General features: G+C 45.2%; 2 protein-coding genes across 4 annotated transcripts; one reads left to right on the top strand and one right to left on the bottom strand.

The window, feature by feature from the left end:
• cmss1 (cms1 ribosomal small subunit homolog) lies at positions 1-26,533 on the top strand. Of its 3 annotated transcripts, none has more exons than XM_072396682.1 (10): positions 1-118; positions 23,045-23,178; positions 23,876-23,947; positions 24,323-24,458; positions 24,546-24,605; positions 24,697-24,799; positions 24,871-24,931; positions 25,010-25,097; positions 25,173-25,261; positions 26,246-26,533. In XM_072396682.1, exons 1-10 carry the CDS (start codon positions 61-63, stop codon positions 26,327-26,329), a joined length of 885 nt encoding a protein of 294 aa, XP_072252783.1. In that variant the 5' UTR covers positions 1-60; the 3' UTR covers positions 26,330-26,533. The 3 variants fall into 3 exon arrangements, with proteins under 3 accessions (XP_072252783.1, XP_072252784.1, XP_072252782.1); XM_072396683.1 differs by having other exon boundaries at positions 1-109; positions 24,320-24,458; positions 26,246-26,530; XM_072396681.1 differs by having other exon boundaries at positions 24,320-24,458; positions 26,246-26,530.
• Positions 3,050-13,859, bottom strand: LOC140319864 (filamin A-interacting protein 1-like). The gene is made up of 4 exons (XM_072397645.1): positions 13,758-13,859; positions 13,479-13,649; positions 13,043-13,221; positions 3,050-5,884 (listed from the first exon to the last, which is right to left on the bottom strand). Exons 1-4 carry the CDS (start codon positions 13,857-13,859, stop codon positions 3,322-3,324), a joined length of 3,015 nt encoding a protein of 1,004 aa, XP_072253746.1. The 3' UTR covers positions 3,050-3,321.

Raw genomic sequence — 26,533 nt, 5'->3', positions numbered from 1 at the left:
CACTCGAGACATAGCCTGTTAGCGGTCTATTTGGATTGGACAGATTACGAGCTCAGGAAGATGGGAGACGATTTAGGTGATGAGTGGTGGAAACAAGAAGGTGGTTCAGGTATTTCGCGTCAGTCTCACGCGTTTGATTTCTAATGTCTTTGCTCGGTGTTGTAGTATCCTAATTAATTTACCCTGTCGAGAGAAATCTCTGTTGTGCCGAAGCTAAGGCTAGCTTGCTAACTAGCAAACAACGGCCCTCCAATTGCCAACTGTAGCTACCGTGTCAGTACTTATAACGCGAGTTGTTGTTTTAGCAACAATTGTGAAACACAAACAGCGTTTTGTGTAGTTTACCAGTTTGTGTAGTTTTTTGGGGGGGTAGCAAGTAAAGTAAACCTCCTTAGCACGAGGTCTTGTGAGCAGGGAGAGTGTAAGCACGTGTGTGCGCTTGTCTGTGAGTCACATCATAAAAGGTTAACCAAATTATTTAACCTGCTCCATCATCAACGAACGTGGCCTATGCCTCCCCTTGAGTCTTTTTCGCATTAACTATGTGCACTGATTCAGTTGTGCTCATGTTAAACTTCATGTATGATCAGTGGAAGTTTCCTTCTGCTCCCTTTTTGCGTCACTCCATGCACGCTGCATTCCGATAGAGGGCAGTCACGCAGTTTAAAGATGCGTTGTGGTGTAAGAGGACTCGTAGGCCCATGAGATATCAAAATAAATGTTAATATCTGGGATTTTAAAACACAAAGACATATTCACGCTTTGGGTTTTTTTTGTTAGTTTTTTTGCCTTTTGTTTACACAAAAAAACGAGCGACAAAAAAGGGAAACTGACACATTAAAGTGAAAGGAAATCAAGGAAAGGTTTTTAATTCCTTCTGGCATTGTCACTGTAAGATGATTAATGTATTATCACAAGAATGGGACTCTTGTGATATGGGACTGGCAGCAGCTCATCACCAGTCAACACATCAATAAATATAGTGCTTGTGGAATAAAAGTCATCCACATGTCTACTTCACTGCATTTTTTTAAAATTATCATTTTAATTCATAAGTGGATGTAAATGTTTGGTTTTATGAAGCCGTATTCGATCGTGCTTCTGATGTGACGTCAAAAGAATTTGACTTTTAAACGGCATACTTGTGTGCATATATGTATAGTAAAAGTGTGTTAGTCTGTTATTCTGTTAAACATCACTGTAAAGACACCGTTGCCTTGCTAGAAGTGATGGACGGTGCTCCCGTAGGTGGGAAATCGTATATGAGGTGTGGCTTCCTCTGGCAGCCGCTCATTGCGAGCACATCTCACATGTAACATTGCCTTCCTCCTCCAAGGCCCGGTCTGGGAAAGATTATGTTTACTACTTCTTGTGGTATACTTTGAAACCGGAAAACCTGTCCATGCTTAGTGAGCTGGAGGTTTGGCCAAGATTTTCCCCCTACCAGATTTCGTTACTTCTTGCAAAGCGCATTCGGTCCCGTAGAGATGAAATGGCATCGCACTTTGACAGAGGGATATATGGCCTTTTCCACAGGGCTGATATTGCATGCTGTACATTGTGGCTCATTGCACCACAGTGTAATAAGTGCTCATCTGCAGCATTATTGGCAGTGTAGCCGTCTGTCTTTGGCAAGAAGAAATGTTGCTTAAATGGACGTATGTACTTTTAAACATCTAGAGATGTGTGCAGCTGCTTTTTTTTTGCGTGTTATTTTATCATTGGTTAACCCCGTTACCTGAACGGACACCCCACACTTATCTCACAGAGCTGCTTGACAGAAAAGCTTATGAGCCTGGAGGAAAGCTGACGAGGCAGAAAAGGAGGGATGAGGTCTGTTCGGCCACGAGATCGACTTTGAAGTCTTAAGAATGAAGCAGAGATTTGCAAGAGGCAGCGGTGACTTATGGGGATGTGTCTCGTGGCCAAATGTTCACGCAGATAACAAATCTTCTCGTGAGAGCCTCTGTCGATCCATGTTCTGCTGCCCAAAAGTGTCGACAGATGCCTCGTCTCACCTTGCCAGCCGTTGATGTCAGGATTGTTTGTGCTGCTCCACATTTCGTTGCCGATAGGTTGGCTCTCCGTCGCTTTGTAAGGAGATGTTATGGAATCCGTTTGTGCCCTGTCGGGTTCTTATTTGGAAGACGTAGCTTCATGTGGCGGTAACTAGATCTTATCAATTAGAGCAATTTAACAGCCACTTGTCAACTTGAGCTATTCGATTGATTTATTTTTTTTCTCAACACAATGCAGCTGGGCAATTTCTGGTCTTGTACTTGTTTGAAAAGGTTCTAGCTTTTTGGATTCCCTTAAAACTACGAAGGCTGTCATTGTGGTTTTAGGGTTGCTGCTGGTCTCTAGTTTATTAAAAGGAACTGGCTGCCCTAAATGCAGATATCAGATATACAGATACCGTGTGTTGTTAATTTTGCTTTCCAGTTACTCATTTGATTTTGGAAGCCGAGACGTTATGCTGCATTACTCCATAATAAACGGTATGTTTCTGGTTTTTTTTGTGGTCACCTCTATGTTCTGCTTCCAGAAATGACTTTCTGTTGTGTTTTTCAGCTCTGTCCGTACTGTTCAATATTCCCCTGTGTTCAGTTTGGGCAGTAGAAAGTCAAATGACCACTTTACTCACAAAAACGTTCAATATAAAGTATGAATATAGTGTTTGGATTCTTATATAAGGGACAGTTGTACAATCTAATCAACAAAATGGGGAGTGTTCATAAAATGCAGCACAATGCTTCTTTTTTCTGTCTTTCGGTTCTGTTTTTCAAGTGCCCGAAAACCTTGGGTTCTATGTCCAAAGTAGATTAAGCGACGTAGAGGAGGTGAGTTGAAGGATGCGTTGATCGGGTGTCGATTGTAAGTTTCAAGCGAGTTGGGCTCAGATAATTACAATTGGAAGTTCTACTCAAAGCCCAGTCTCCCAACTTTGAATGTAACCCAAACGCAAAGCTTTTCTATTTAAGCATCGATTGCACATTCAAATTGGCAAATTAGCAAAGCATCCTCTTTAAAAAGTACTCGGGATGACTGCATAAGGGGAAATAAAATAAAAAAACACTTTTAATGAGCAGGAAGAAAAGCATTTATGAAAGACAAAATGATGATCGTACATAACACATCTAGCCGGTGACGTCTGTCCCACAGGCACATTACACTTAAAGTGTGTTTAAAGTTGGTAAATAATGGTTAGCAGGCTGAGTAAAGTCTTCTCTGGGACACCAGGCAGCCTTGTTCAGCGGCGGTTTCTCCAGGCTGGGTTTTCTCAGAGGAAGCGAATCGCTTTAGGTGTCGGAACTTTGGAACCTAATCACAAAGGCCACTTACTGTGATATTTGACGAGTGTGATGCGGAAGCATTAGCCGGGGATATGGTGATGCTACTTGTAATCTTTCCAACTCCTTTCACGTGACAGCCGTTTGCGATCACTTGAGTCCTCTGTTCGTGTCGCAGGTAGTACGGCCCAGCGGGTGGCGGGATGCTGTGGGTCATACCATTCAGAGACTGAATATACGGGCTCCCCAGATGGATATGGATCTTACTATCTTCCGTGGTGATTATGCTGGGACTCGTGTCGCTGCTGTTGGACTTCTGGCTTTTCCAGCTGTTCGGCTGCTCGGGAGTCTTGCAGAACGCGGCCTGATTTTGAACCTCTGTGGGCTCGGGGGAGCAGGTCCTGACTGTGACGATCTGAATCGGGGAGTTGTTGTTGTCGGGCGTGACGGAGCGCGACGAATTTGGACTCAACATCCGAGAGGCGGGCGTTCCATTAAGTGGGGAGACGGCGCGGTCGGGGCTTGCAGTGGGGGGTTTGTGACTAACGGCAGGCTGACCTGAGTTCTGGATGATGGTAATTCTCTGTTTGGGCGAGGCTCCGCTTGTCGGGATGACAGCTGTGCTGGTGTAAGACGTGGCTGTGTCCCCAGAGGGGCTGCTGATCTCCAGCATGGCTGTGTTGAGCGTATGATGTGGTGTTACTTTGATGTGCAGGGGCTGCCCGGGGGTGTGCGTTAACGTCATCACTTCTCCGTTAACCGTTTGGTGCAGATCTATTTCTGAGAGGCTTTTTTGCGGGCTTATGTTGTTGTTTGCCGCGTTCAAGCTGTTGAGGCTGTTGACCAGAGCGCTTCGGTTTGTGACCTCTTTGCTCTGGTTCGTTTCCTTATCGCTGTTTTCTTTATTCAGTCTCTCACTGCGCCCGCTGTAGTCGGGAAGAATGCTCTCTGCAGGTTCAGTTTGTACTTCTTTGGTCGTCGGGTGGTGATCTGAATAGTGTTTATTGGCATCGGGTGTCAGATTCTTGCTTTTTCTGTACCCATCGACCTCACTCTTCAGTTCCTCCATCTCTCTGGTCAGCACTTTGTTCTTGGCTTCCTGCTGGGTCAGTTTTCTCTGCATTGTGGATTGATCCATCTGCACCCTGCAGATAGACTTCTGTGTCCCCATCAGCTTCTGGAGCTTCTCCTTCAGGGTATCTACTTCTTTGGTTAGCAGCCTGGATTTAACCTGCTCCTTCTGAAGGTAGCAGAGGAGAAGGTGCTCCTGGTTGACCTCCTGCTTCTCTGCCTGCTCGTACCTGGAAAGCTCCTTCTTTGCCACCTCGAGCTCCTCTGTTAGAGCTTGTGACCTCCTCTGTTCATCTTTGAGCCTCCTTTCCAAGGACTCGAAATCATCTTTTGCTTTCATCAGTTCTCCCTCTAACTCCTCCTTGTCCTTGAGTCTCTTCTGCAGCGTGTCGCGCTCCTGGGTCAGTTCTTTAACCTTGTTGTCTTCTGTTTGGAAGTGGTAGGTGGTGTTGTTTGGAATGGAGCTGTATGTGTACTTCTCCTCCTTTTCTTTCCTGTTGTCAAAGACGTTTAGCTTTTTCTTCATTATGGTTATTTTACTCTGTAGCTCTCTATTCCTCTCCTCCTCTGTTTTTAGTCTGTCTTGGAACTCCTCCTTTTCTTTTACTATGTCCTTAATCTGTTCTTCTAAATCCGCCTTAGACCTCAGTGCCAGCTGCCTCTCCTCTCTCAGTCTCTCTGTCATTGTTGCCAAATTGCTGCCTTGCTCGTTTCTTTTGCTTTCCTTCCTGTTGATCTTTTCCTCTGCCTGCCGAAGTTTCTCGGCCATACTCTTCCTGTCCTCCACCAGGGCCACAGTCAGTGACCTGAGCTTTCCCAGGTCCTGTCTGACGAGCATTTCACTCTTTTCCAGTCGGCCCTCAGCAGCCTCCAGCTCTCTCACCCTCAGTCTTAGAGCATCAAGCTCACCGGACAGCATCTTGCTCTCCTCTTTCTCTCGCTCCAAGCTGCTTTTCAGTAGGCTGCAGTCCTGTTTGCTTTTGCCTAAAGCCTCCTCCAGTCTGTCGAGGCCACTGATTCTATCATTGAGCTCGTCCACCTCAACCTTCAGACTTCGGCACTGGCTGGTTTCTTTCACGAGTCTGCGGTCCAAGTCTCGACATTGGTCCGCCATGCGTATCAGCTCCTCGTCCTTGCCCTCCATTTCCACCACCCTCCTCCTGAGCACCTCCACCTCTGTCAGCAGGCTCGACGCCGCCATCGTGCTCTTGTTCAGGTGGAGGTTTGAAACCCGATTGCGGCGCTCCTCCCTAAGATGCGTGGATCCAAGCCGCTCCTCCTTTTTTGCAGTGGGTTTAGCAGCACAGACCCCCTGCTCTATAACGTCGGTGATGGTCGTCAGGTCTTTGATGTTCCGCCTCTGTTCCTCCACCAGCTCGCTCAGACACCGCTGCTCCTTCACTAGCAGCAGTGCAAAAGCCTTCAGCTTTGTCAGCTCCTCCTTTAGAATAGATAATTCTCTTTCGTTCTTCCCCTCCTTTATTTCATGGTATTTTCTTTCCTTGGTTAACAGGAGCTTAAGTCTGCAAAGTTGGGAGAAAAAAACAGAAATACACTCATGTCAGACTAATTTGTCCAGGTATTAAAGTGCAACTGCCCTTTTTTTTTTTGTCATTCTCCAAAGACGCCTCCAACGTGTTTCTCCTGAGCCCCTTTTTACAAAAATTGTACCTTAAGTTGTCCTCAGTTCCAGCACGAACGTGTTGTCTCTGAGGAGCCTCAGATGTTTTGCTGATTGATGACATTTGTACAGAAGCTTGTCATCTTTCCTGCCTTCATTATACATCTGTATGCCCATAATGCATCTGTGTAAGTGTGTAAACGCTTTTCTCAGGCAGCACGCCGTCCGTACGATGTTTTGACTTGCTCGGCAGATGGTCCCCTGGCAGGGAGTGTTTGTTAATTAAGAAGTTCATCTACCCTCGAGTACCCTCAACACTGCATCCAGTCACCCTCCCTCTGAGCACCTCGAATGCTACCGAATTTCCAGCTTGGAGTCGCAGGAATTCCTCCCCCGTTCTTTGAAGTGTGGTCACTCCCCAACGTTTCCCTGGACGTATACGTGAAGTGAACAAATATTAAATGAGTGTTTTATCATAAGGCACATCAGTGGGATCTTTCACCAATGCTTTTATCCTGTCTAAAATCACTGAGTTTGGACAAAATGCGGCTCATGTTGCATGCCAGGAGAATACAGAGTGCTTAGATTTAGCTTTATACTTTTTCTAATTTAAAGAGTTCACTTTTTCTATCAGAAAAGTTCCTATCGATGCAGACAAATCTGAGATTTTCTTGTCCGAAAAATCTAGCTGAATGCCATGTTTAAAGCAGCTGTCCTTCGGTGTGATGTGTGGGCTGTCATCCGCAGTTGTACTGCGTGTGGGTGGCTAGATTATGAAAATTTCTTTGTTTTTAAAAGGAATGCGGTGCTCCTCGGAAAATAAGACACGAATCCTTGAAATAGACTACGCAGCGTAACCTCAGTATGGGCTGTTTTGTTTTTTTTGTGTGTGGTTTTAATCGTGCTTTAAAGCACGCAAATTCCCTGTTAAAAGCAAAGAACTGCAAAAAAACCGGCAAAATCTAGTATGAAGGATTTACAGAGGGCCTAATTTACCTAAAGACCTCTTTAAATGCATAGCTTGGATACCGTTTGATGACATGGTGTCAGTTTGGCTTTGTAAGACGATCTCTTTATCTGATCTTTGCAGAATTAGCGAACGGTTTACTTGTAAACGGTCCCGGTCGGCTCACCTTGCACTTAAAACAACTTTTTCAGTCACATATGAGTGCATGCAAAAGTTTGCATCTTTTCATTATCAAGCAGCATTTGGTTCCTACCTGTGCAGTTCAGCTGGCCTCTGTCCTCTTTTTTTTTTTTCCCAATTAAATCCTCAGATAATATATAGTCTCTACTCTTTCACCTTTCCCTGAGATCCCAGTGATGTGGACATTCCATCCGGAAAGCCAAACATTATGAGAAGCGCTCTGCACACAGAGTCTCACTCGCAGTCAGTGGCGCCCATTACATCATCAGCAAATCCTTATATGGGACTGTACAGGCTCTACTCCTGCGAGTGTGTGTGTGTGTGTGTGTGTGTTTTCTGGACTTCAGCCCATTGCTTATGAGGTCATTGTGTAGCCATGCCAAAGAAGCTAATGGGAAGGACAGAATGGGGGTTTGTGTGTGTGTGTGCACGCAAAGAAAATCTTCAATCACGAGTTAAAGTCAAAAGGAGAACGCTCTCTGTTTGCAGATTAGTTTGAGCAAACATGTTAACCGTGCCACAGAAGTGCCAGACCCGACTCGGCGTGTCCTGGGAAACGTGGCTCCTCGAGAAGCATGTGAACTGCATTAGTGTTGTGTGTTTATGCTCATATGTTTGGAGAAGAAAGACATGTTTTGTGAGTCGGAGCTGCTCTGCCTTGGGCCTGATAATCTGACTGGGAGATGACATCATCAGTTCATCGGCCTTCAATTACATCCATATGTCTCTTTTGCTCTCTCCTCCCTCCCAACGTTTCTCTATCTCTGTCATTACTCTCCTCGCCGTAACGTTCTGCTTTTGCTTCAGAAAATGTCCCAGTTTCCCCCTTTGCGACTGCAAAACAATGTGACTTTCTCTCGCTGCCGTCGGCTTTTCTTTTTCTCCGTTCACGGGTTGGACAAAGTCGCCTCTTTTGTGGTATTGCTTGAATGAATTCTGTGCGCTCAGTGGAACAGAGAGAAGTGACTCTACTCCCGATTACTCTCACAACCGGTCTTTTCATGTCACGGGAGGAATCCAAAAAATTGTAATTGGGTCAGAATATTTTCGCTTGTTAGAGGAGTGCATTGGAATTGCAGTTGGAGGAGAACACAGGCTTGGCCATGTTCCCCTCTGCGAGCGCTTATTTGCGCTGCAGCCCGAAGGCCCTGCTTTGACTGGGAAATAAACCTCCTGTGGCATTTCTTTCAGTCAGGCAAACGGACAAAAACCCTCATTTCCCCTGCGTCATGTTTCCAATAATCAAAAAATCCACACAACGGCCAAAAGGGTTCACTTAAATGCCACTTTTTTTCTTTTTTTTTTCCCCTTCTTTTTCACATTTATGTTCTTTAGTTTGAATTTTAGTCTTTAGTTTGAATACCTACGCAGATTGTTCCCATTTCTGATGTGCATGGAAAGCTTCTGAAACGGTGCCGAAAGCGCGGAGCAGAACAGAGCAAACGCCATTAAAAGCTGCGGAATATCTCATCCCGAACGGCAGACTTCCTCGTTAAAATCGTCGACACGCGCCGCAGACGGGAGCGAGGAGCCGCTCGGACGGTCGCGGCTCACATAGCGAAGCAGCAGCAGCAGCATCATCAAAGCGAAAGTTTCCGTAAGTGATCAGCAGCTCTGCTCTCACACCACGGAGTGCTCGATCCCAAACCTGCTGCCTTGTTATGTAGCGTGTCCGTTACACAAGCTGGTGATGTAAGAGTGGTTGGCATTCCCTTTAATCCCTTAATTGATTTAGGGTAACTTTGGCTGCTTGTTTCAAAAACAGATTGCTGCTAATGACATTTGATCGCTAATTGCTGGCGGTTTGTGATTATAAAGCTGAACATGTGTTGTTGAAGTGTTAACATGTTGTCTGAAGAGGTGTTTTCAGTGTTTCCTCAGGTCTTCAGTGGGCTCTTTTAGTTTCGCTGAGATGTGACCATAAAGCGGCAACAAAGTCAGTGTTTTATGTTAGTACAAACTCAAACTCCCTCTGGTGATCGCTTGTTATTGACATCACGATAGAAGCGAGCGGCGGTCTTCATTTGCGACTCATCCCCTATTATTTATGTTTGTCAGCTGCCTAAGAGCATACGGGGTTGTCCCTCCTCTGAGCCTGCAGCAGGATGGGCTGTCGTGCACGGAATGAGAATTAAGATTGGCTCCATTTTGTTTTGTTGGATGCTCTGTTGAAAAGATTCTAAAAAAAAAAAAAAAAAAGGAAAAACGTTCTCAAAAGTTGCTGAGTTGTGTCTGAAGTGGCGTTCCTCCTGCTCTTGATGGCGTGCTAATCTGCTTTGTGTAGATCAGACTCGGTACATCGTCTCCAGGTCTGCGTGTGCAAACTGATTCGGCAGATGTTGATGCATTTCTATTCATGCCGCCGTTTGTGTCTGCCGTGCTGAAGCTTTCCACACATGAGCGTGTCATCGGTTTGCTGTACGCTGTGGAGGTGTTGATGGCGGGGATGCTCCTGCGAAGTCCTCAGAAATAAGCATCTGGGATTCGTCTGCTTCTCATCTTCTCTGTTTGGTTCAGTTATTTTCTTTTCTTTTTTTTCCCCCTGAGTGGAGGTTGATCCAGACGCCTGTTTTGGCCGAACACGATCAACCGCAGAGCAACCCGTCCACACTGTTGTAGATGACAAAACTTTGCATAACACAAAAATCCATTAGTGAGTAAATCAGTTGGATTTTTTTTCCTTGATTTTTGTTTTTCTTCCAGGAAAAGTCTTATGAAGATGGAGAGATATTGTGAGATGTTTCTCTCATTGTGGAATGCGAGAGACGAAAACCCTCCTCATTCCTTCTTATGCACTACTCCCAAACTAGAGTTTATGTGGTCATATCTCCCTTTCGGGAGGCTCTGGCATCTGTTCATTTGTCTTCAGTTACAAACATCATTTGATTCTCAAACCTCTTGTTTAAAAAAAAAAAAGAAAGATAAATTAAAGAGATCTGAGAGTGATCGCTGCATAGGGGGTCATAGAAATGGCAGGAAGGAAAAAGCAGGCAGTGCGCCCTGGCGTTATTCTACTCATTTATCAACTTGTTTAACAAAAGCGACGGTACGAGTAAACTGACCTCAGCGCAGCTGATAAATGGACTCGGCAGCTTGCGATCGGAGCTGCTGCTCAGCTCTGAACTGATGGGCTGCCAGACTCCCATGGTAAATTATGGACGTCTTCTCTGACACTTTACTGGCCGAGCAGTCGAATGGTGGATGAGTGTTAGTGTGAAGGATGGACAGAACAGATGTGCATTTCTGTGAAGGCACAATCAAGTTTACTGTGTCCTGAGCAGAGCCCGGAGACCGTTTCCAGTGGGTTTTATCCAAGCAAGATTTGTTTTTTTTTTTTTTTTTTTTTTTTCTATCAACTGTCATGGTTTCATTGTATGTTTAAGAATGTAAATGTATCTGCTTTGCGTTTCCCTAACTTGATCCAGACTGAAATGTCTCAACACCTCTTTTATATACGGTCTCTGCGTGAACTTCGTTGGATCCTGTTCGCATGCAAGTTAGTTTTATAGCTAATTGCAAATAGAGTGCAAATGAATCATAAAGCCCTGCTGTGCGAAGCTGTGTAGAACAGTTTCCCCCCCCCCACACACACCCTTTTTGATGGTATGCATTACTGTGACACTTACTGATGATGTATTAAAGATAGGCCACATCAGTTGGGAAATGACAGCATGATGGATTTCAAAGTGCTTTGTGGGGGTTGAGTTAAGCCTCTCAGGAGGTTGTGATGCAGGACTCACATGGACAGATCAGCGTGGACGTCTTTTGTGAGTTTAACGTGTGTGTGTGGTTACCGTTGAGAGTCTGGAGGCTAATCGTATGAAACACGCCGGCTTAGAGCATGTTCTGATAGCTGAGGTTGGAATAACCACATTTCTGCACATGTATTGTGATGTGCAGTGTGTAATCACCCTTTGACACGCTATAGGGATACTATAGATGAAGTGATTATAAGTCACGGCTGGAATGTGCTGTCATCTGCTGCGCACATGGCACCCGGTGAGGCTGCCTCGTCAGAGAAAATAAGAAGAAACGGGTCCTGACTTTCACACCGGACCGAGTGCTTCTTTTGGCTCGGAGCGTGTGCTTTGGAAAGAAACAGAAGCTGGTTGAAAGCTATTTGAAGGAGGAGTTGGAAATCCTTTCAGTTGAAAAATGTAGGCGACTGCAGACGGATGAAGAGAGGAAAAGGATGGAGTGGGGGATGAAAGGGATCCGGCGTATAGGGCTGGTCTAGTCGAACCAAGCAACGGGACACAATCTCATGTCAGGTCTTGCCAACAAGACCTGAAATGAGATTGAAGTGCATTGATAAGAAAAGGTCAATGGAAAGTGTAATAATAGAAATATAAATAAAAAAAAAACCAACTACATACATTTCTACTACTCAACGAAAAGCCAATGAAGTGGCTTCGCCCGTTTGAGCCGACAATCGATGAGCTCTGACTGGATCTTCTGTTTATTATACGTAATATCCCAAAGATTTCCAGAAAGCAATCATTCCCAAAGAGGAGCTTTCTCCATTTCCCTCTTGTTGAAATCCACATCAGTTTGTTTTTTTTTTTTGTTTTTTTTTAGCCTGTACTGCCCACACGGCCGAGTTTATTCTCTTCAAACCAATTATTGGAAATGTGTCCGATTCCCATTTCTTTCTTCTTTTTGCAGCTTTTCAAACGATTATTTCAGATTTACTCCTCTAAGCAAATGGAAAGCGAGCTAATCTCATCCTTGGTGAACTAATACCTCAGTTGATGTAAAACAAACAGACAAACACACACAAAAAAAAAGGCTTGGAGGTGAAAAAGCTTTTGTTTTTTCCAGGAGTGCACCGTCCACACAGGGTTCACCCCACATCAGACGCGCTGTCTGCTCGTGTGTTTATCATCATTAGGTCGAGCTGAAGCGTGCGCTCTCCCTGCGTGAGTGTCCAAGGTCTCTGCATTCTATTTGGATAGGCCGAATTCGAGTAGACTTAATCACTCTACTGACATGGCTATTTTTGGTCTTTAATTGCATGTGTTGCTGTGGTGGATCAGTAAAGCTCTTTCAGTTTGGCACGCAGTTGCAGACAACTAGTCTCCGTCCAAGGCTGCGAGCCCAGTACGGGTCCGGCCTCTACATGCCCAGATTACAGAGCGGATTCTGTCGGTACACCAGCCAAAACAACCAGGGACTTCAACAAAAACAACTCCAACGCTGGCCTAAAATTGCATAGAAGAACCAGCGATCACCTTCATGTCAGACTTGGCCGTATTTTAGGCCACATCTAAATGTGCTCCCTATTTGGGAAGGGGATCATTTCTGCCCACCAGCAAAACCCTCAGTCCCCGTTCACTGAGATTAGAAGATGGCTTCTTCCCTGCACTGTGTGGTATTGTTGAACCGTGGTGGAAAGTGCCAATTTCGACTGTACGTGTAATTGCAGGCGAGTGCGTGTTTGTGTGTTTACAAGGGAGAGCGAACAGTGCCAGGCTGCCCGCATAGACTAACCAAGTCCAAGGATGTAATGGACTGTGTCTGAGTGGAGGAACGTCTTGAGGTCGCATGCACCGTCTCGTAGAGGTGCAGCAGCCAACGCTGCCTCTGCTCGCTCGGGCATAAAGAGATTTGCAGACCAACATAGACTAAAAGAATCTAAGCCTGCACAAGCGCTCATCACAGAGCTCGGGTCTGGCTTGTTCCAGTGTGCTGGAATACTTAAATCCTCTTGCCGCTCCTCCTTGAGCTGTAAATCCTCATCTCTTTTACATCAAGAGGGATTCAGATAATCATGGATGGATATTTCTACAAGCTTAGCTTCATTACAAGCTGCTAATTTTGTGGGAACAATAAAATATCAGTGTGTTTTTTTTATTTTTTTATTTTTTCTTACTTTGAACATTCATTTGAACCTCTGGGTTTTGGTGCACAAACCTCTCTCTGTCTTCCTCCTGTAGCGTGACAAGCCAGTTGCTCCTATGGATGAAAGCCTTGTGGTTTCTCTCTTGCTCCTCCAGCTCACGTAGAGCCCCTCTGTGAGAGCGGCACACCTCCTCGAGCCGCTCCATCATCTGTTTGGTGGAGCTCTTCCGGGCTTCCACCAAGCGACTGAGCTGATGGACAAAGAACACAAAACGTGGGGCTGTGAGGGGGAAACGTCAGCGGTCCGCTGGCTTGTTACAGGTCTGCTTTGGGTGTGTGAGAAAAGGGCGGTTATGTAATAATATAGTACGGGCGATTCAAATCTCTTGCCTTTCTAAGTTTGATTTGGGGAGTTTTTCAGATTCAAAACGTGACAATTTCTGCTGCTGTCTCAACACAATTGATTTTGCACTCCTTATGTCGTCTGCTTCCCTGCCTCTGCTGGTACCTCAGAGATTGATTGGTCGTGCGCATCTTGCAAGGTGTCCCGCTGGGCCCAAATCGAGTCTCTCCGCAGGGCACGGAGCACCAGCTCCTTTCCGCCGAGACCGTAGTGGGCTGTCAGCAGACAGGAGTCTGTCTTCTCTGATTTCAGAATGGCTATCACCTCATCTCTGGCCTGGCGTGACGAAACATTTTTAACAGCTTTAATTCCACAACCTTGGGCTGCAGTCACAATACCCAGACTTCACATCAGCTACAAGACGAAAAGTGAGCAAAATCCTACCTGTAATTCTCCCTCCAGAATACTGAGGAGAAACAGCAAGTCGTCACAGGACAAGTCTTCTCGTGAGCATTTGCCCCTCTGATCCTCACTCTTGCCTTGCATGTTTTTGGGGTTGATGTACAGGATAGAAGGAGTCTTTGTGTTGTATTTCTTTTGTATTATTTAGATTCCAAGATCCTATCTTGCTGTTACCAAGGTGGGGGGGTGCACAAAGTCCTTTTAGGAGGAGCTGGAGAAGGAAAAGAGATTGGTTGTGGCAGTTGCACATTAGAGACAAATGGACATGTATGCTTGTGAATAATCGGGTTAAACAAGGTCATGCGTTGGATCTTTACAGCACAAGTGAGTATTGTGTGGCTTTTCATAAGTGATGCAGATTATATAAGCCTTTATGGGCTAATCCAAAGTCAGAAGGCCTCTTGTCATAACAGTTAGTGTTACTGAAATGGATAGGCCTGCGGCTGGCATTGCTTTGAGAGCGGCTTATGTCATCTCATAGTTCTGCTCTCGGCACATTTACAGCAATCGCTATTAGTTTGGCTGAATAAATGGACTAAAGGCTTCCAGCAAGTTCACCAGATTACTTACACAGTATGTGTGTGTGACATGTGTCAAGCATGTGTATGTGTGTGTAATTGAAGCAAATCTCATCAGCTAAACACCGTCCGCGAGCCAGTTTTAAGCCTGAGTTAATGTTCTCACTCCAGAAAGCAGGTTTGTATTAGCGAAAGATGATGTCATCTCTCTGCTCCTCAGCTTTGCTGGTCTGGTCCAAGCTCCCTCAGTGGCCAAGAACGCCTTTTATTTCCAAGCTGTTGGTCAAGATTTTATCTTTTTTTTTGGGGGGGGGGGGGGGCACAACTGAAGGCTTTTGGAAATCAATAGGTATGCGTTAAATAAAACCTTCTTAGATAACTGGTAACTGACAAGAAAAACAGTGGGACTTTTTCTCTGCAAATGGCATCTACTTGTTGCCATCAAGGCCCAAGAGCAACCTTGAGTCTGAACACGAGATGTGAGGAAGAAACAAGAAAAAAGGAGCAAACCAAACAAAGCAAGATGTTTAACTGTTTCTCTTGGCTTCTGTACGAAAAGGAGGAGGACATTTTTAAAGCCCCCCCCCCTTAACACAACTGTTAAGGAGTTTTCTTTATGTGAGGCTCGCTTAGGAATCATATTTATGACGCAGAGCTACACCACAACAATATCAAATCTCTCTCAGACTTTTGGCCCAAAGAGGAACTTATCACTCAACTTAAACAGGTTTACCACAGGGAAGGTTTTGAGATCAAGATGGCGCCATGCAGGAGGGTTGAGATTAGTGAGCTTTGGCACGTATTTTCTGTGGCGGCACACGGCCGATGGTGCTGAGAAAAGAGGGTAAATGTATTTCTCTTTTCTCCCTCTTTTCATGTAATGTGTGCAGACAAACCGTGAGACGACTGCGTCCCGTTTCCTCGCCTTTCGCCCTCAATTGACTCGCAGTGAAAAGGCCTAAAAGCTGACAAATCACACAGCGCACAGACAGAAGACACGGGTCGCGCTGTGTTCTGTTTTCCAGTGTGCGCAGCATCCAGGTGTTGCTGATGTTTAGGCCCACTCCTAAAGACACAATGTGAAAATACCTCAAAACGCAGAGCCGGAGTCAGCTGACCATCAGCTGGCAGGCGGGTTGGCAGCTGCCTAACATGTGACTGGATGTCTCCTTTATTCCTCAGAACAAACGAACCCCAGCTGGTCGGATGGGGATCGGATGGCGACCCTTCCCGAGTCTGGTTCTGCCAGGAGTTTCTTTTTGGGTTTTTTCCCTTCTTTCCACAGTCGCCTCGTGCATCCTTAGGACGGGTCCAAGAGAAGTGCAATCTGTTGCCCCCCCCCCTTTTTTATTATTATTTTTTTAATTGGCTTTCTGTGTATGAATTGGACTAATTGATGGGATTATGATTGTGTTACAATCAACTGGATTCTAATTGACTTGAATTGGATTGTATCTGAAGTGCCTTGAGATGACTTTTGTTGTGATTTGGCGCTACATAAATGACTTTGAATTGAATTAAATTGAGCGCCGCTTAGGGCAGCAAGCCTGCATCCCGCCCATCTGCCCCTTTCTACTCTAAAGAAGACTAAAGATTTACCACGATTTAGATGTGTTTGGTTAGAGTGGCACAGTGGAGCACTCGTCCGGTTTTCAAGCCATCCGGAGGAGCCGGGAGATTTTGAATAGTATATCGATTAATTTTGGCAGCAGCAGTGCTGCTGTTGTCATTATTATGGCTGCGGTTGGACTGCACATACTGAACAATGTATAGCATAAAGAAGGTGTATTAGATAACATTCATTGCAGGTGTTTTATACAGTTATGTGGGGAAAAGAAAAAAAAAGGCCCACGCTCTTTGAATTCTGAAGTTTAATTAATCAGAATATATAGCAAAAATCATCTGGTCCCTGCCAAGTCTTCACCTCAGAGTCAGCAGTACGTGACACGTTACGCTGCCGTTATTTAACAAAACGGAGCCAAACTGCAGGAGCAGTGTGTGGAAAAACTAGGTCCACCCCATGATTCAACACTTTCTAGGACCACCTTTTACTCGGAGCCGTTGTTTTCTGTATGACGTTATCAGTCTCTCACATCATCGTGGGTGTTTCTTCTTCGCAGCACTGCCTCCGTTTCTCGACGTCTGTTAGCATTCATTTATGCACAGCTCGGTTAAGGTCCTTCGCACACCATTTCAATCACTTTCCTTTTGGGCCATTTCCAGCCATTCTGTTTGCTGGTGTTTCTGGGATCATTTTCTGGTGGCATGACCAAACCGAAACCGAGCTTTTGCTGTCGGACAGATGGCCTTTCATTTGACGTTAGAATTCTGTCTTTTACAGAGGAGTTCACAGTCAACTCAGTGACGCCAGGGTGCCCGGGTCCAGAGAGAAGAGGCTTTCCTCGGCAACCTTTAACAAGTCACACTGATTCAGTCACACTGTCGCTAACGTTAACATTTAATGAGGCCTATTGAGTCTGAGGTGCAGCTCTCTGTTTTCATATTGCCAGAGCATTGTACAGTCTGACCTTGGGATGAACTTTCTGGTTCATCCACTCCTTTGTGTAATCTCTCACTGCAGCACGATGGCCTCTAAACTGTTTTTGAAATGGCCGTATAACTAGATATCCATCTTCCCAGATTGTTTCGATGGCAACAATTGCCTCTCTAAGGCCATTTAGCTGACGTCTTTCCTCCTTGGCCTGAAAGCTCCGGACCAGCAACTGGTCTGTGCAGAAACAGCGTCACAGTTGCTGATAATCGCTTAATCGAGTTTGTTTGATCGGCAGCACCTGGCTGCTCCTCGTAACTCCAAATTTCTATGGAAGCGGTCAGGGTGAAATTGGGTTTTAACACGCTGTGTCTGCACTTTTGCTTTGTTTTTGTGAAATAAATGACACCGCAGTATAATGTGTCATGTGTTGCTGTGGACCTGAGGTCATACTTACCTCATTTTTTTCCAGTTGATTTGAACCAATCTGTCTTTTTTAAGCCATTCGAAACTCCATGTGAAATGGTTCACACATCAACATCAGTTAACTGTCCGTCTTTGTGTTGGTTTGACCTCCGTTAGGGCCAACTGAACACCGCGATGGTATGAGGTGAAGTAATGGCGTGCTGAGTCTACACTTTTTGACGTGACATCGTAAATGATGTTTGTTTTAGTGTTCTTTCCAAGTTGTTGTGTTGGGTGACGTGTTTTGTATGGCTGAAACCTTGTAGGTGGTCTCTCCTCCATTACATCAACAGTTCTATAAATCAAATGGTGACCATCTTTGTGGAAAGCAAACGACAACCATTTGGCGGCCCACATTGTTCTGTCGTGACACAAGCTGTGTCCTGAAGTAGTTACTCTGTGGCAGAACATCGCTCGCTGAAAAACGACCATGTGAAAATTCCACAATTTACCGCTCATTTGTGAGCACTAAATACTTATGAACAGACGGGCCCTTTTCACACAAATATATTTAGCCCCCACGCTCACTCCGAGACCAGATGTTGGATTACACATGTGTTGCATCACATAGTTGTAACGGAGATGGTTTTGAACCGCCCCCAGGTATCAGATGGATAATATGAAAGGAGTAGATGTGAGGATTATCAAGCAAAAGACGAGGAGGGATGCGGAGCTGAAGTTATGGTAAATGAGGAGTGGACGTACTTTTTAAAGAGCCCCTCCGCTCCCCCAGACATGCTCAAACTGCTCTGTAAAAGATGGAAAGAGTCTTCACTTAACGGTCTGGGCTGTTGTGTTTCCACATCACCTTTATGGAACTTGTTTATTGGGACCACGACGAGCTTCCAAACTGGTTGGGACATCTTCTTAAGTTCAGATTTTACAGTGCAGAGCATGACACTATCTGTTGAAGTTGGAAAAAAATGGCTTTTTGTGTTACTACTGAACTTAAATCAGTGCATTTGGGTTATTTACATAGCCTTGTCTCTCTGATTAGCACCTCCTGTGCGACGTCTTTAGGAGCAGCTATCACAACCTACTGCTAAACACGTGGATGCTGGTGTTCCAATCTAACGTTGGAGATAAAACCACGTGGATCAATTGGTCAATGGCGCGGAAAATGAACGCTGTCACTAAGACGAGGCAGTGCAATCTCTCTCTGATAGGCCACTCGTTTGAGGCGGCAGACTGCGGAGGACAGATTTGGGATCGTCGCATAAATCAGACACGGGGCTGCGGCTGCGATCGTGACGGAGATCAGTCAAGATGACAAATACCCCTGAAGATAAGGGAGTGGAGGACCGAGGTCTCTGAACATCATACATGGTTGTATGATGCTGTTTTTAAGGTAGAAGCCTATTCCGTAAAGTTTAGAGGAGAGTGCATACAGTATAAATGTCTGTTGCCAGGGTTTTGCAGCCAAATGTGTTTACCCACAGTCGGATGGATACGAATCTTTGGGTTGTCACTGTTGACTCAAGCCTTCCCTGCTATTATCGTTATATTTTTAATCCTATTTGCGTTTCATGTACTCGTATCACAATCCGTAGGGCTACAAGTCGCTCGAAACTGAGTTGAAATATTAGGATAACGGACTGAACGTCAAAGCAAAGACAACAGAAGTTGTAATCTGAGATTTATGTCTTAGTCCTATCGACTGCCTTCTGTCTTTCCTGCTTGTTGATTTCGAGCATGTAGCCTTAAGTCGCTATTGATTTAGCAATAATTCATTGTGGCTTAAGAGAGGAAGCTGTATATCTCCAAAACTAATAAACCTCGACATTAACTCTCCCACCACCAACGCTCTCAACATCCATCAACAGAACATGCTTATCGTGATAGCTGTGCTTGTATTTAAAGGGAGGGAGAAGAAAAAAAGGCACATATTTGCATTGCAGGAGGATTAAAGAGATCTTTGGTTATCCCAACTGAGACACATAGAAACCTCACTGAGCTTCTCGGGGCTCATGACGGCACTTTTTAATGTAGTTGTATCAGTATAGCGCCAGATTGCTCAAGTAAGCACATCAGCCTTAAACACCAATGACCAAATCTGGGTGCCGTTAGTCTGGAACAGAAAGTCGATTGATCCTCATTACATCCCTTCAGCACCATTGACCATCCATTAAAACCAGCCAGTCCATTGATCGCCCATTAAAGATTGCCGGGCTGCCCTATATCCCCCGCATGCAACTTCTCTCCACAGCCATTGACTTTCATTGATCTACGGTTATCTGAGCCTTAACTTCAATGCCCCTCATGAGTCTGAAAGCATATATATTTCCTTTTCACTGACTGCACCATCTGGAACCATCTGTGGCAAAGAGGGTGGTGAGAGTTGAGGGATGCTGCTCTCTTCAGACAAGTTTGTTTGCCTCCCTTCCTCTGTAAAAAGGAAATAGTTTTCTATTCTACTTCCGAGTTGTATAACTCATCTTTGTTACAACTTTCATTCAGTCACTGTTCATTTCCCGTGAGACAAAGTAACTTATAATGAACCCAAGGAATCAGTTCTCGAGGCTTTCTGAAGGCCTCTCAGTCCAGTCCTTTTAGCAGGCCGTTTCCAGAGGAATGTCTTCTTTGTTAGCCATTTAACACTGACCTATGAGTCATCCAGGTGTGAGATAAGCAGCTAACTCAAGAGATGAACACGTCGCGCTCCACACACAACCAGCAGCTTGGCAAAGAGACAATTATCTTCAGGCACTTTGTAACTAGCTGCCTGTTGCAAAGACACATAATTGGTTCCCATTACTTTAGTTTCATCTGTGAAAAGTGTCAAAATAGCACAGTTTGACCTACATGACATAGTATTTATTTTATTTTTTATTTTTTGCACAAACAAGTTGATTCCCAAACCTTATTAGCTGAAAATGTGGCACATCTCCGCATGCTGTGCAGTGTGTCCTTTAGAAAACAGGAAACTGGACAAGTGGAGGACAGAATAAGAGTCTGTACCTAAGAGTGATGTCCTTGGAAACATTAGAAAATTGGAAACAAATCCAGAGATTACCTGACAGAGGACCTGAAAGATGCATCTGGCCCTTCAGTTGATCCATCTTGGATCCACTGAAATGTTATCAGGCAGGGTCCAATTATGGTCATATGGAGTGATTAATCCTCCCCGGAGCCCGCACCTCAACATTATTGAAGCAGTATGACATCATCGAGAGAGAGAGAGAGAGAGAGAACTGAACAAAAGGCAGCCAACCCCCAAAGAAGAGCTTTGAAATGTCCTTCAAGAAGCCTGGAGAACTGTTCCTGAGGCCTACATAAAGAAATGGAATGAAAGCTTCTCTCAGAGGGATCAGGTTGATGAAGCATAAATGGAGTCTTGCTAAATGTTGAAGTATCTAGCTTGTTAGAATTGTACAAACTCTGTTTTTGTCTTATACGCAGTATTTTTTAATTTTATTTGTTTGCACGTTTCAATAAATGTAGAGCTGTAAATTCAATACAGACCTTCCTAAATGCAACAGCTAGAATTGATTGCGGTCATAAGAAAATGGGATTGCATTTTCACTGTGTCATTAGCAAAGTTGCTGATCCGTGTCCTAAGCGAACGTGCACTTTCACTGTTTAAAGTACATGGAAACGCAGATAAATTCTCCCCGGTTATCGAACAGAAAGGCAAATTAATGAAGAACCAACCTCTCGCAGGCCGAGTGGCGCCGGATAATTCTTCAGCCGGCGTGTTTGATTTGCCATCGTGACGTTTGTTAAATTGGAAGCGTGTTTTAAAGAGTCCGCGCGCCATGTCGGCACCTTTTACTTATTTAAACATTTGGTTGCGTCCTTCTGTGCCCACAGGCCCGTTTTAGAGTGCTTCACAGCTCGTTGAACACAGAACAGCAGGGTCAGGTGGTTTCATCTTGTGCTGCCGGCACAAGCGTCTAAATTGTGCCCGTGGATGGGCGCAAACGTCACATAAAGGTCAAACAACTGAGAGATTTATGTTCACATTCTCAACATATTACCTTGCTGATTGTAACCAAATGAAGCCGTGCTATATAAGTGACGTTCTGTTGTAATATGCACAGTAATCGGCTTCCATATCGATCCCTTTCATACCCAAAGCTGCCTGCTTAATGATTTTGACAACACAAGGTTATCAGTTTAACCCAAGGCAAGGTTCAAATGGCTGTTACCAATGCCAACGAGAAACAAAAGTCTTACCTATATCTGGACCGGTGCCCCACAGGCCCGGACTTAGATTATGAGCCATTTATGGTCTGCATTATGTCATGAAGTCCAAACTCACCTCAGTAATTGCATTCACTTTCCACTCATCCTGTCCCCTTTGATCTTTGGCATATTTCCCTGCAGCTGTCCACGGTGGAGGTGTCGAGACGCCCAAAAGGCAGCGAGGGAGACATGGCAGGCTTGGCCCATCGATAGCAGGGGTGGTCTTTTAGCAGAGGGAGGGGTGTCCGCCTCGCAGACGGATCTAACAAGCAAGAGTGATTCATACTGAATCAGACAGAGGGTGGGGTTAAGCAAAGAAGGACGAACGCCCACGAGGCACAAAGTGAATCCCCATCCATCTTCTGTATAGTCTTCACATGGCGCTCAACTAGAGTGGCCGCAAGCAACAGTGGTACAGAGCAGCACTCGAGAGGAAGTGTATGAGAGTAACCGCTGCAAAATTGATTGAGAGACGGTAAATTGAAGGACAAGGCAGAAAATTTGCGTCAGATGCTGTGTGTGTGTGTGTGTGTTTGTCTGTCTCTTGGGCGCCATCTCAGCCTGGAGCAGATGAGGCGCGTTCGGTTTCCTCAACCGCATTACATGAGCGCAGCAGGCAGTTGTGTGCGGGGTTAAAAGAGCGATATAGATCAAAATTGGATGCTTAGGATCACTAAGATGGGTGATTTCCGCCTTGTGTACGTTGGGGTTGCTTTACAGGGAAAGCCCTCCAGCAGCAGTTAGGAGACAGAACAATGAACTAGAAATCAATTAGAATGAGTTCTATCAGACCGTGTGCGTCTAACGTGCATCAACAGAAACGGAACATTTGTGGAAAATGCAGATCAGAGATGAAACCAAAGGGGGAAAAAAGAGTTTAATTTGTGAGTTGAAGTTGAAGTTGAAGGTAAAATCGGTGTGAGGTCACAGCAGCTTTCTCTTATCGTCTGATGAAATGAGACCCAGTTGCCTCTCCTGATTGGGATTTGGCAAAAGGAGCAAACATGCTTGAAATTGCACCTCACACAGCCAAGCAGAAGCAGATTGTTTTTTGTTTTTTTTTCTGAGAACAAACATCTGGACATGTCTGCCGGTCTGTCCGTTGATATCGAAGGTGAACGGGAAAACGCGCACAGTAAAAGCTAAAGATTTATCAGGTTAGGCCTGGAGTCTGTTTAAAAAGCTGTGGAGCAAGAATCCTGATGTGCCAAAGGGTCTGTGCGTGACCTCACTGCGTGAAACACAAGGAACACGACAAGAAGTGGTAGCAACGGGGAGGCTAAATATAACCAGGTCCTTGGTTTAGGATCTGCTGTATTGTTGTTACCTCGGGTAACATTCCTGTTTTTCTGACTGAGTAGGGCACTCAAACACGAACAGTCTGAGACTTATCTCACCTGTTGATGTAAGGGGTCAGACTAAGTAAGCATCACATGCCTCATTTTCACACTTTTCCTCAGAGAGGCAGGCAGTCGAATGCAAAATTCACTCCCTTATTTTTCCTTCATCGCCTCCCCTCTCCCCCGAACTGACCTAAATACAGTTTGGGATGTGCACACTCCATTTCTCTCTGAGGGTTTTAATGAACAAATGCTCCTTCTCTTGTACAGATGCATCTGAGGAGAAGGAGGGGGGGGCGGAGCAAGAGACGCAGCCAGCAGAAATAACACAGAAGAAACCAGAGAAGAGGAAGAGGGCAACGGAGAAAACCGTCAAAGCAAAGAAGAATAAAAATAACGAGCAGGTCCTGTCCTCTCTGTGTAGATGCTGCCCAGTCACTGTTTTCACGTGATGCCGACATGTTAGACAGAAGAAAATGTATCAAATGGATAGATCTTAAAACCTGCTGGTGCGCAACTGTGATATCAGGAACTATTTCCTCAACTCTTTTCAGATAATAAGCGTCAGCTGATTTTTATTTTTATTTTTTCACAAGGTCAGCTCATCTGTGATGAGAGCAGACACAGAGGGGCTGTTTTTCCACAGCAGGTCTTCGGTTCCATTTATTGGAGCACGCGTCCATCTGTTCAAAATCAGCCTGCACACTTCCATCTTCATTAAGCAGACAGTGTGGACATCGTGTTATGAAACGAATGTCCAGCCATTCTTTGTCGAATGTGATGTGAAGCTGTGGCATTTAATTTTTGGGGGGAGGGGTTATAAATCGGCCATTTTTGTCATCTGGTGCACTAGAAACCCAGAAACGGTTTCTGTAAAGTCAGCCGAGGAGAAAAAAGATGCCAGCTTTTCACTGCTTTGAGCCTCATTCATTTTAAGCTCTCTCTCTCTCTCTCTCTCAATTTGTTTTAATTGGCTACCAGAACCTCAAAACTTTTAAACTAATCTAACTAACAGTTAGATCAGGGGTGAAGTGTCTATCTCTGGCCTTTTTCCCAATTTATTTATTGATTTATGTTCTCCTGCTCTTCCTGTTTTCACAGAGAGAAAGTGTCACCCCTCAAGGGAAAGAGACGGAGGGCGAACAGCCGGCTCAACCCAAAAAGAAGAGAAAGGTGATTGTGGCGACATCTGCTGGTGTCGAACGGCACCGACAACTGTTACGGAGACGAGCTGTCGGACGAGATAAAACACACGATTGATCTTGCATCTGGGAAATGAACTTGTTACAGCAGCTGTACAGTCCGATGGCACGTTTCAGTTAGACTTGAGAGCAGAGAAAGCTACATATGTTAGGTCCACAAGCTCAATACACCAAGTACTACTTCACTTAGAGATCTGGCTACATGTTATACTGCAGTTTTGAACACATGGTGTGCAGAAGAAGGTGCAAGAGATGTCGAGATACATCTGGATGAAGAGCAGAGTAAGAGGTGAGCACAAAGAGGCCCAACAGTCACCGGGCTGCGTCTGTGGATGTTTTTCAGAAGAAGAAGAAGACGATTACAGATGTGTTGGCCACCTCCGAGCCTAAACCGGGCTGCGCCGCCGACCTGCAGGATCTGCTTCTGCGGTACTTCTCAGACAAGCGCTCCGTGATCGAGCTGGAGGAGCTTAAATTGCAGGGTGAGCGGCAGCGATTCTCCCTCAAGTTGGGCCGGTATCCGCTGACCGTTTGCCTCAGAGTCACCGTGTGTCCTCTCGCTTCTTCAGGTTCCAGCTTCCTGTCCAGTAACGACTTGACGCACAGTCTCTCCTCCTACCTGAAGCAGGGTGAGTGGTATTCTGACCTTTTCAGGAACATTTTTCTGTGGGCGCCTAAACTCGGGTTTCACACCAACCGCTTTCGTTCTCGCATTCCAAGTTTGTCCGAAGTGGGCAAAGATCCAAAAGCAGCACACAGAGAAGAGTTCGGTGGTTGTCCTCATCGTCTGTAGCTCTGCGCTCCGAACCATCGAGCTTATCAAGTGAGTGTTAGTTGGCTGTCTTTACTTCCACCTAACATTTGAATTCTAATGGCTTTTTGCTTCATTTGCAGGCAGCTGACCTCTTTCAAAGGCGAAGCCAAAGCGGCGAAACTTTTTGCAAAGCACATCAAGGTAGTAGAGATGGGTTGAGGTCATAGCGAGGCCCACTCGGGTTCCAGCTGAACATCTGCGTTTGTTTCCTCCGCACAGATAGAGGAGCAGGCCAAGCTGCTGCAGAAAGGCGTCACACACATCGGCGTGGGGACACCAGGCCGGATCAGCGCTCTCATCGAGAAAGGTGTGTGGACGTGATAGTCGCCCCGTTTGACTTCAAAGCCTTCGAAAGGTTCCCATTCTGTCTTTGTTCCCGCAGAGGCTTTGAACCTGCAAGCTTTGAGGTACCTGGTTCTGGACTGGAACTGGAGGGACCAGAAGCTCAGGCGGATGGTCGACATTCCTGAGGTGAGCTGCTGCCCCCTGCTGGACTGAAAAGATAATCAACCAGTTTTGTTTTTTTTATCTGAGAGGAAGTGTTTTTGAATTATTGTTCCTTCGCTTTGACTAATTCAGCTGATAAATCAGGAGGATGCCACCATATCCTCTTGGAAATGGCGGCATTTTGCTTTTAATTTTTATTGAAGTTAAAGGCATCTTATGATGATCTATTAGGGACGTTGTACATTGAAAATAATAAATGACTAAAGGCAGGGATGTCCAAAGCCGGTCATCGAGGGCCGCTGTCCTGCAGGTTTTAGATGTTTCCCTGCTTCTGCACACGTGCTTCAGATCAAGGCATCATTAGCAGGCTTGTGCAGAACTTAATCTTTTGAAGAGTTCCATTTCATCTGAATCAGGTGTTGAAGCAGGGAAACATCTGAAACCTGCAGGACTGTGGCCCCCTGATTTCAGTGAACTGCTGCCTCATCTGCTGCAGCCAAAATAACTGAAGGGACGTGGTTTCCTCACCAAAAATAATCATCTTCTTTTCTATTTGTGACTCCACTAAGTCTTTTTTTTTTTGTGCCTGTAGTCCTCTTGGTGCCTTAAACCAGATTCCCTCTGTTTGCAGAGGGCATTTACTTACCCACTATTTAGTGTTTGCAACATAGAAGAAAGGGCACAGAGGTAGTCAGGCGCTGCATGCATACTTCATCCTTCAAACTGAAACAGTAGTGCCAGGGGAGGAACTGAAATTGGGAGCTGATTTGACAGGTTAATGGTTGAGCACTTCAAAATGGCTGACATCACTGCATAGTGCACAGATCAACGATTCCAACTTGGCCGCAGTCTGATCAGTGTTCTGGAGGTCATATGACGTTCGTTCGCTTTTGTTTTGTGGAAAGAAATGAACCTTCAGTTGTTTTTTTTTATTTCCTTTTTATTTAACACCACTCATTGTGTTTGTTTGATTGTACGTTTCACTTCATGTTTGCTTGTTCTTCTCAGATCAAACTGGACTTCATGAAGCTGCTGGACGGCGGAATCCTGGCTGCTTGCAAAGAAGACAAAGTCAAAATAGGACTGTTTTAACTGGACACGGTGGATTTGGCGTGTCGGTAATCCGCGCGGCCGCTTATTGTTCTACGGCGACACGCCGACCTTCCTTAGAACATCCAGAGGTGGCCTCATCCTGTTTGTTTCCCCTTTGTCTCAGCATGAAGCTCACCCTTTCATATTTTCTGAGGCTGTGTGAAATGCGTGGTTGTTTGTTGGCCCACGTCGTGTTGCAGTTTT

This window comes from Leuresthes tenuis, unplaced genomic scaffold, assembly GCF_036924035.1.
Source record: "Leuresthes tenuis unplaced genomic scaffold, fLeuTen1.0.hap1 SCAF_12, whole genome shotgun sequence".
Classification (NCBI taxonomy): domain Eukaryota; kingdom Metazoa; phylum Chordata; class Actinopteri; order Atheriniformes; family Atherinopsidae; genus Leuresthes; species Leuresthes tenuis.
The sequence above is the reverse complement of the archived record's forward strand: the minus strand, read 5'-3'. Positions and strand labels throughout refer to the sequence as shown.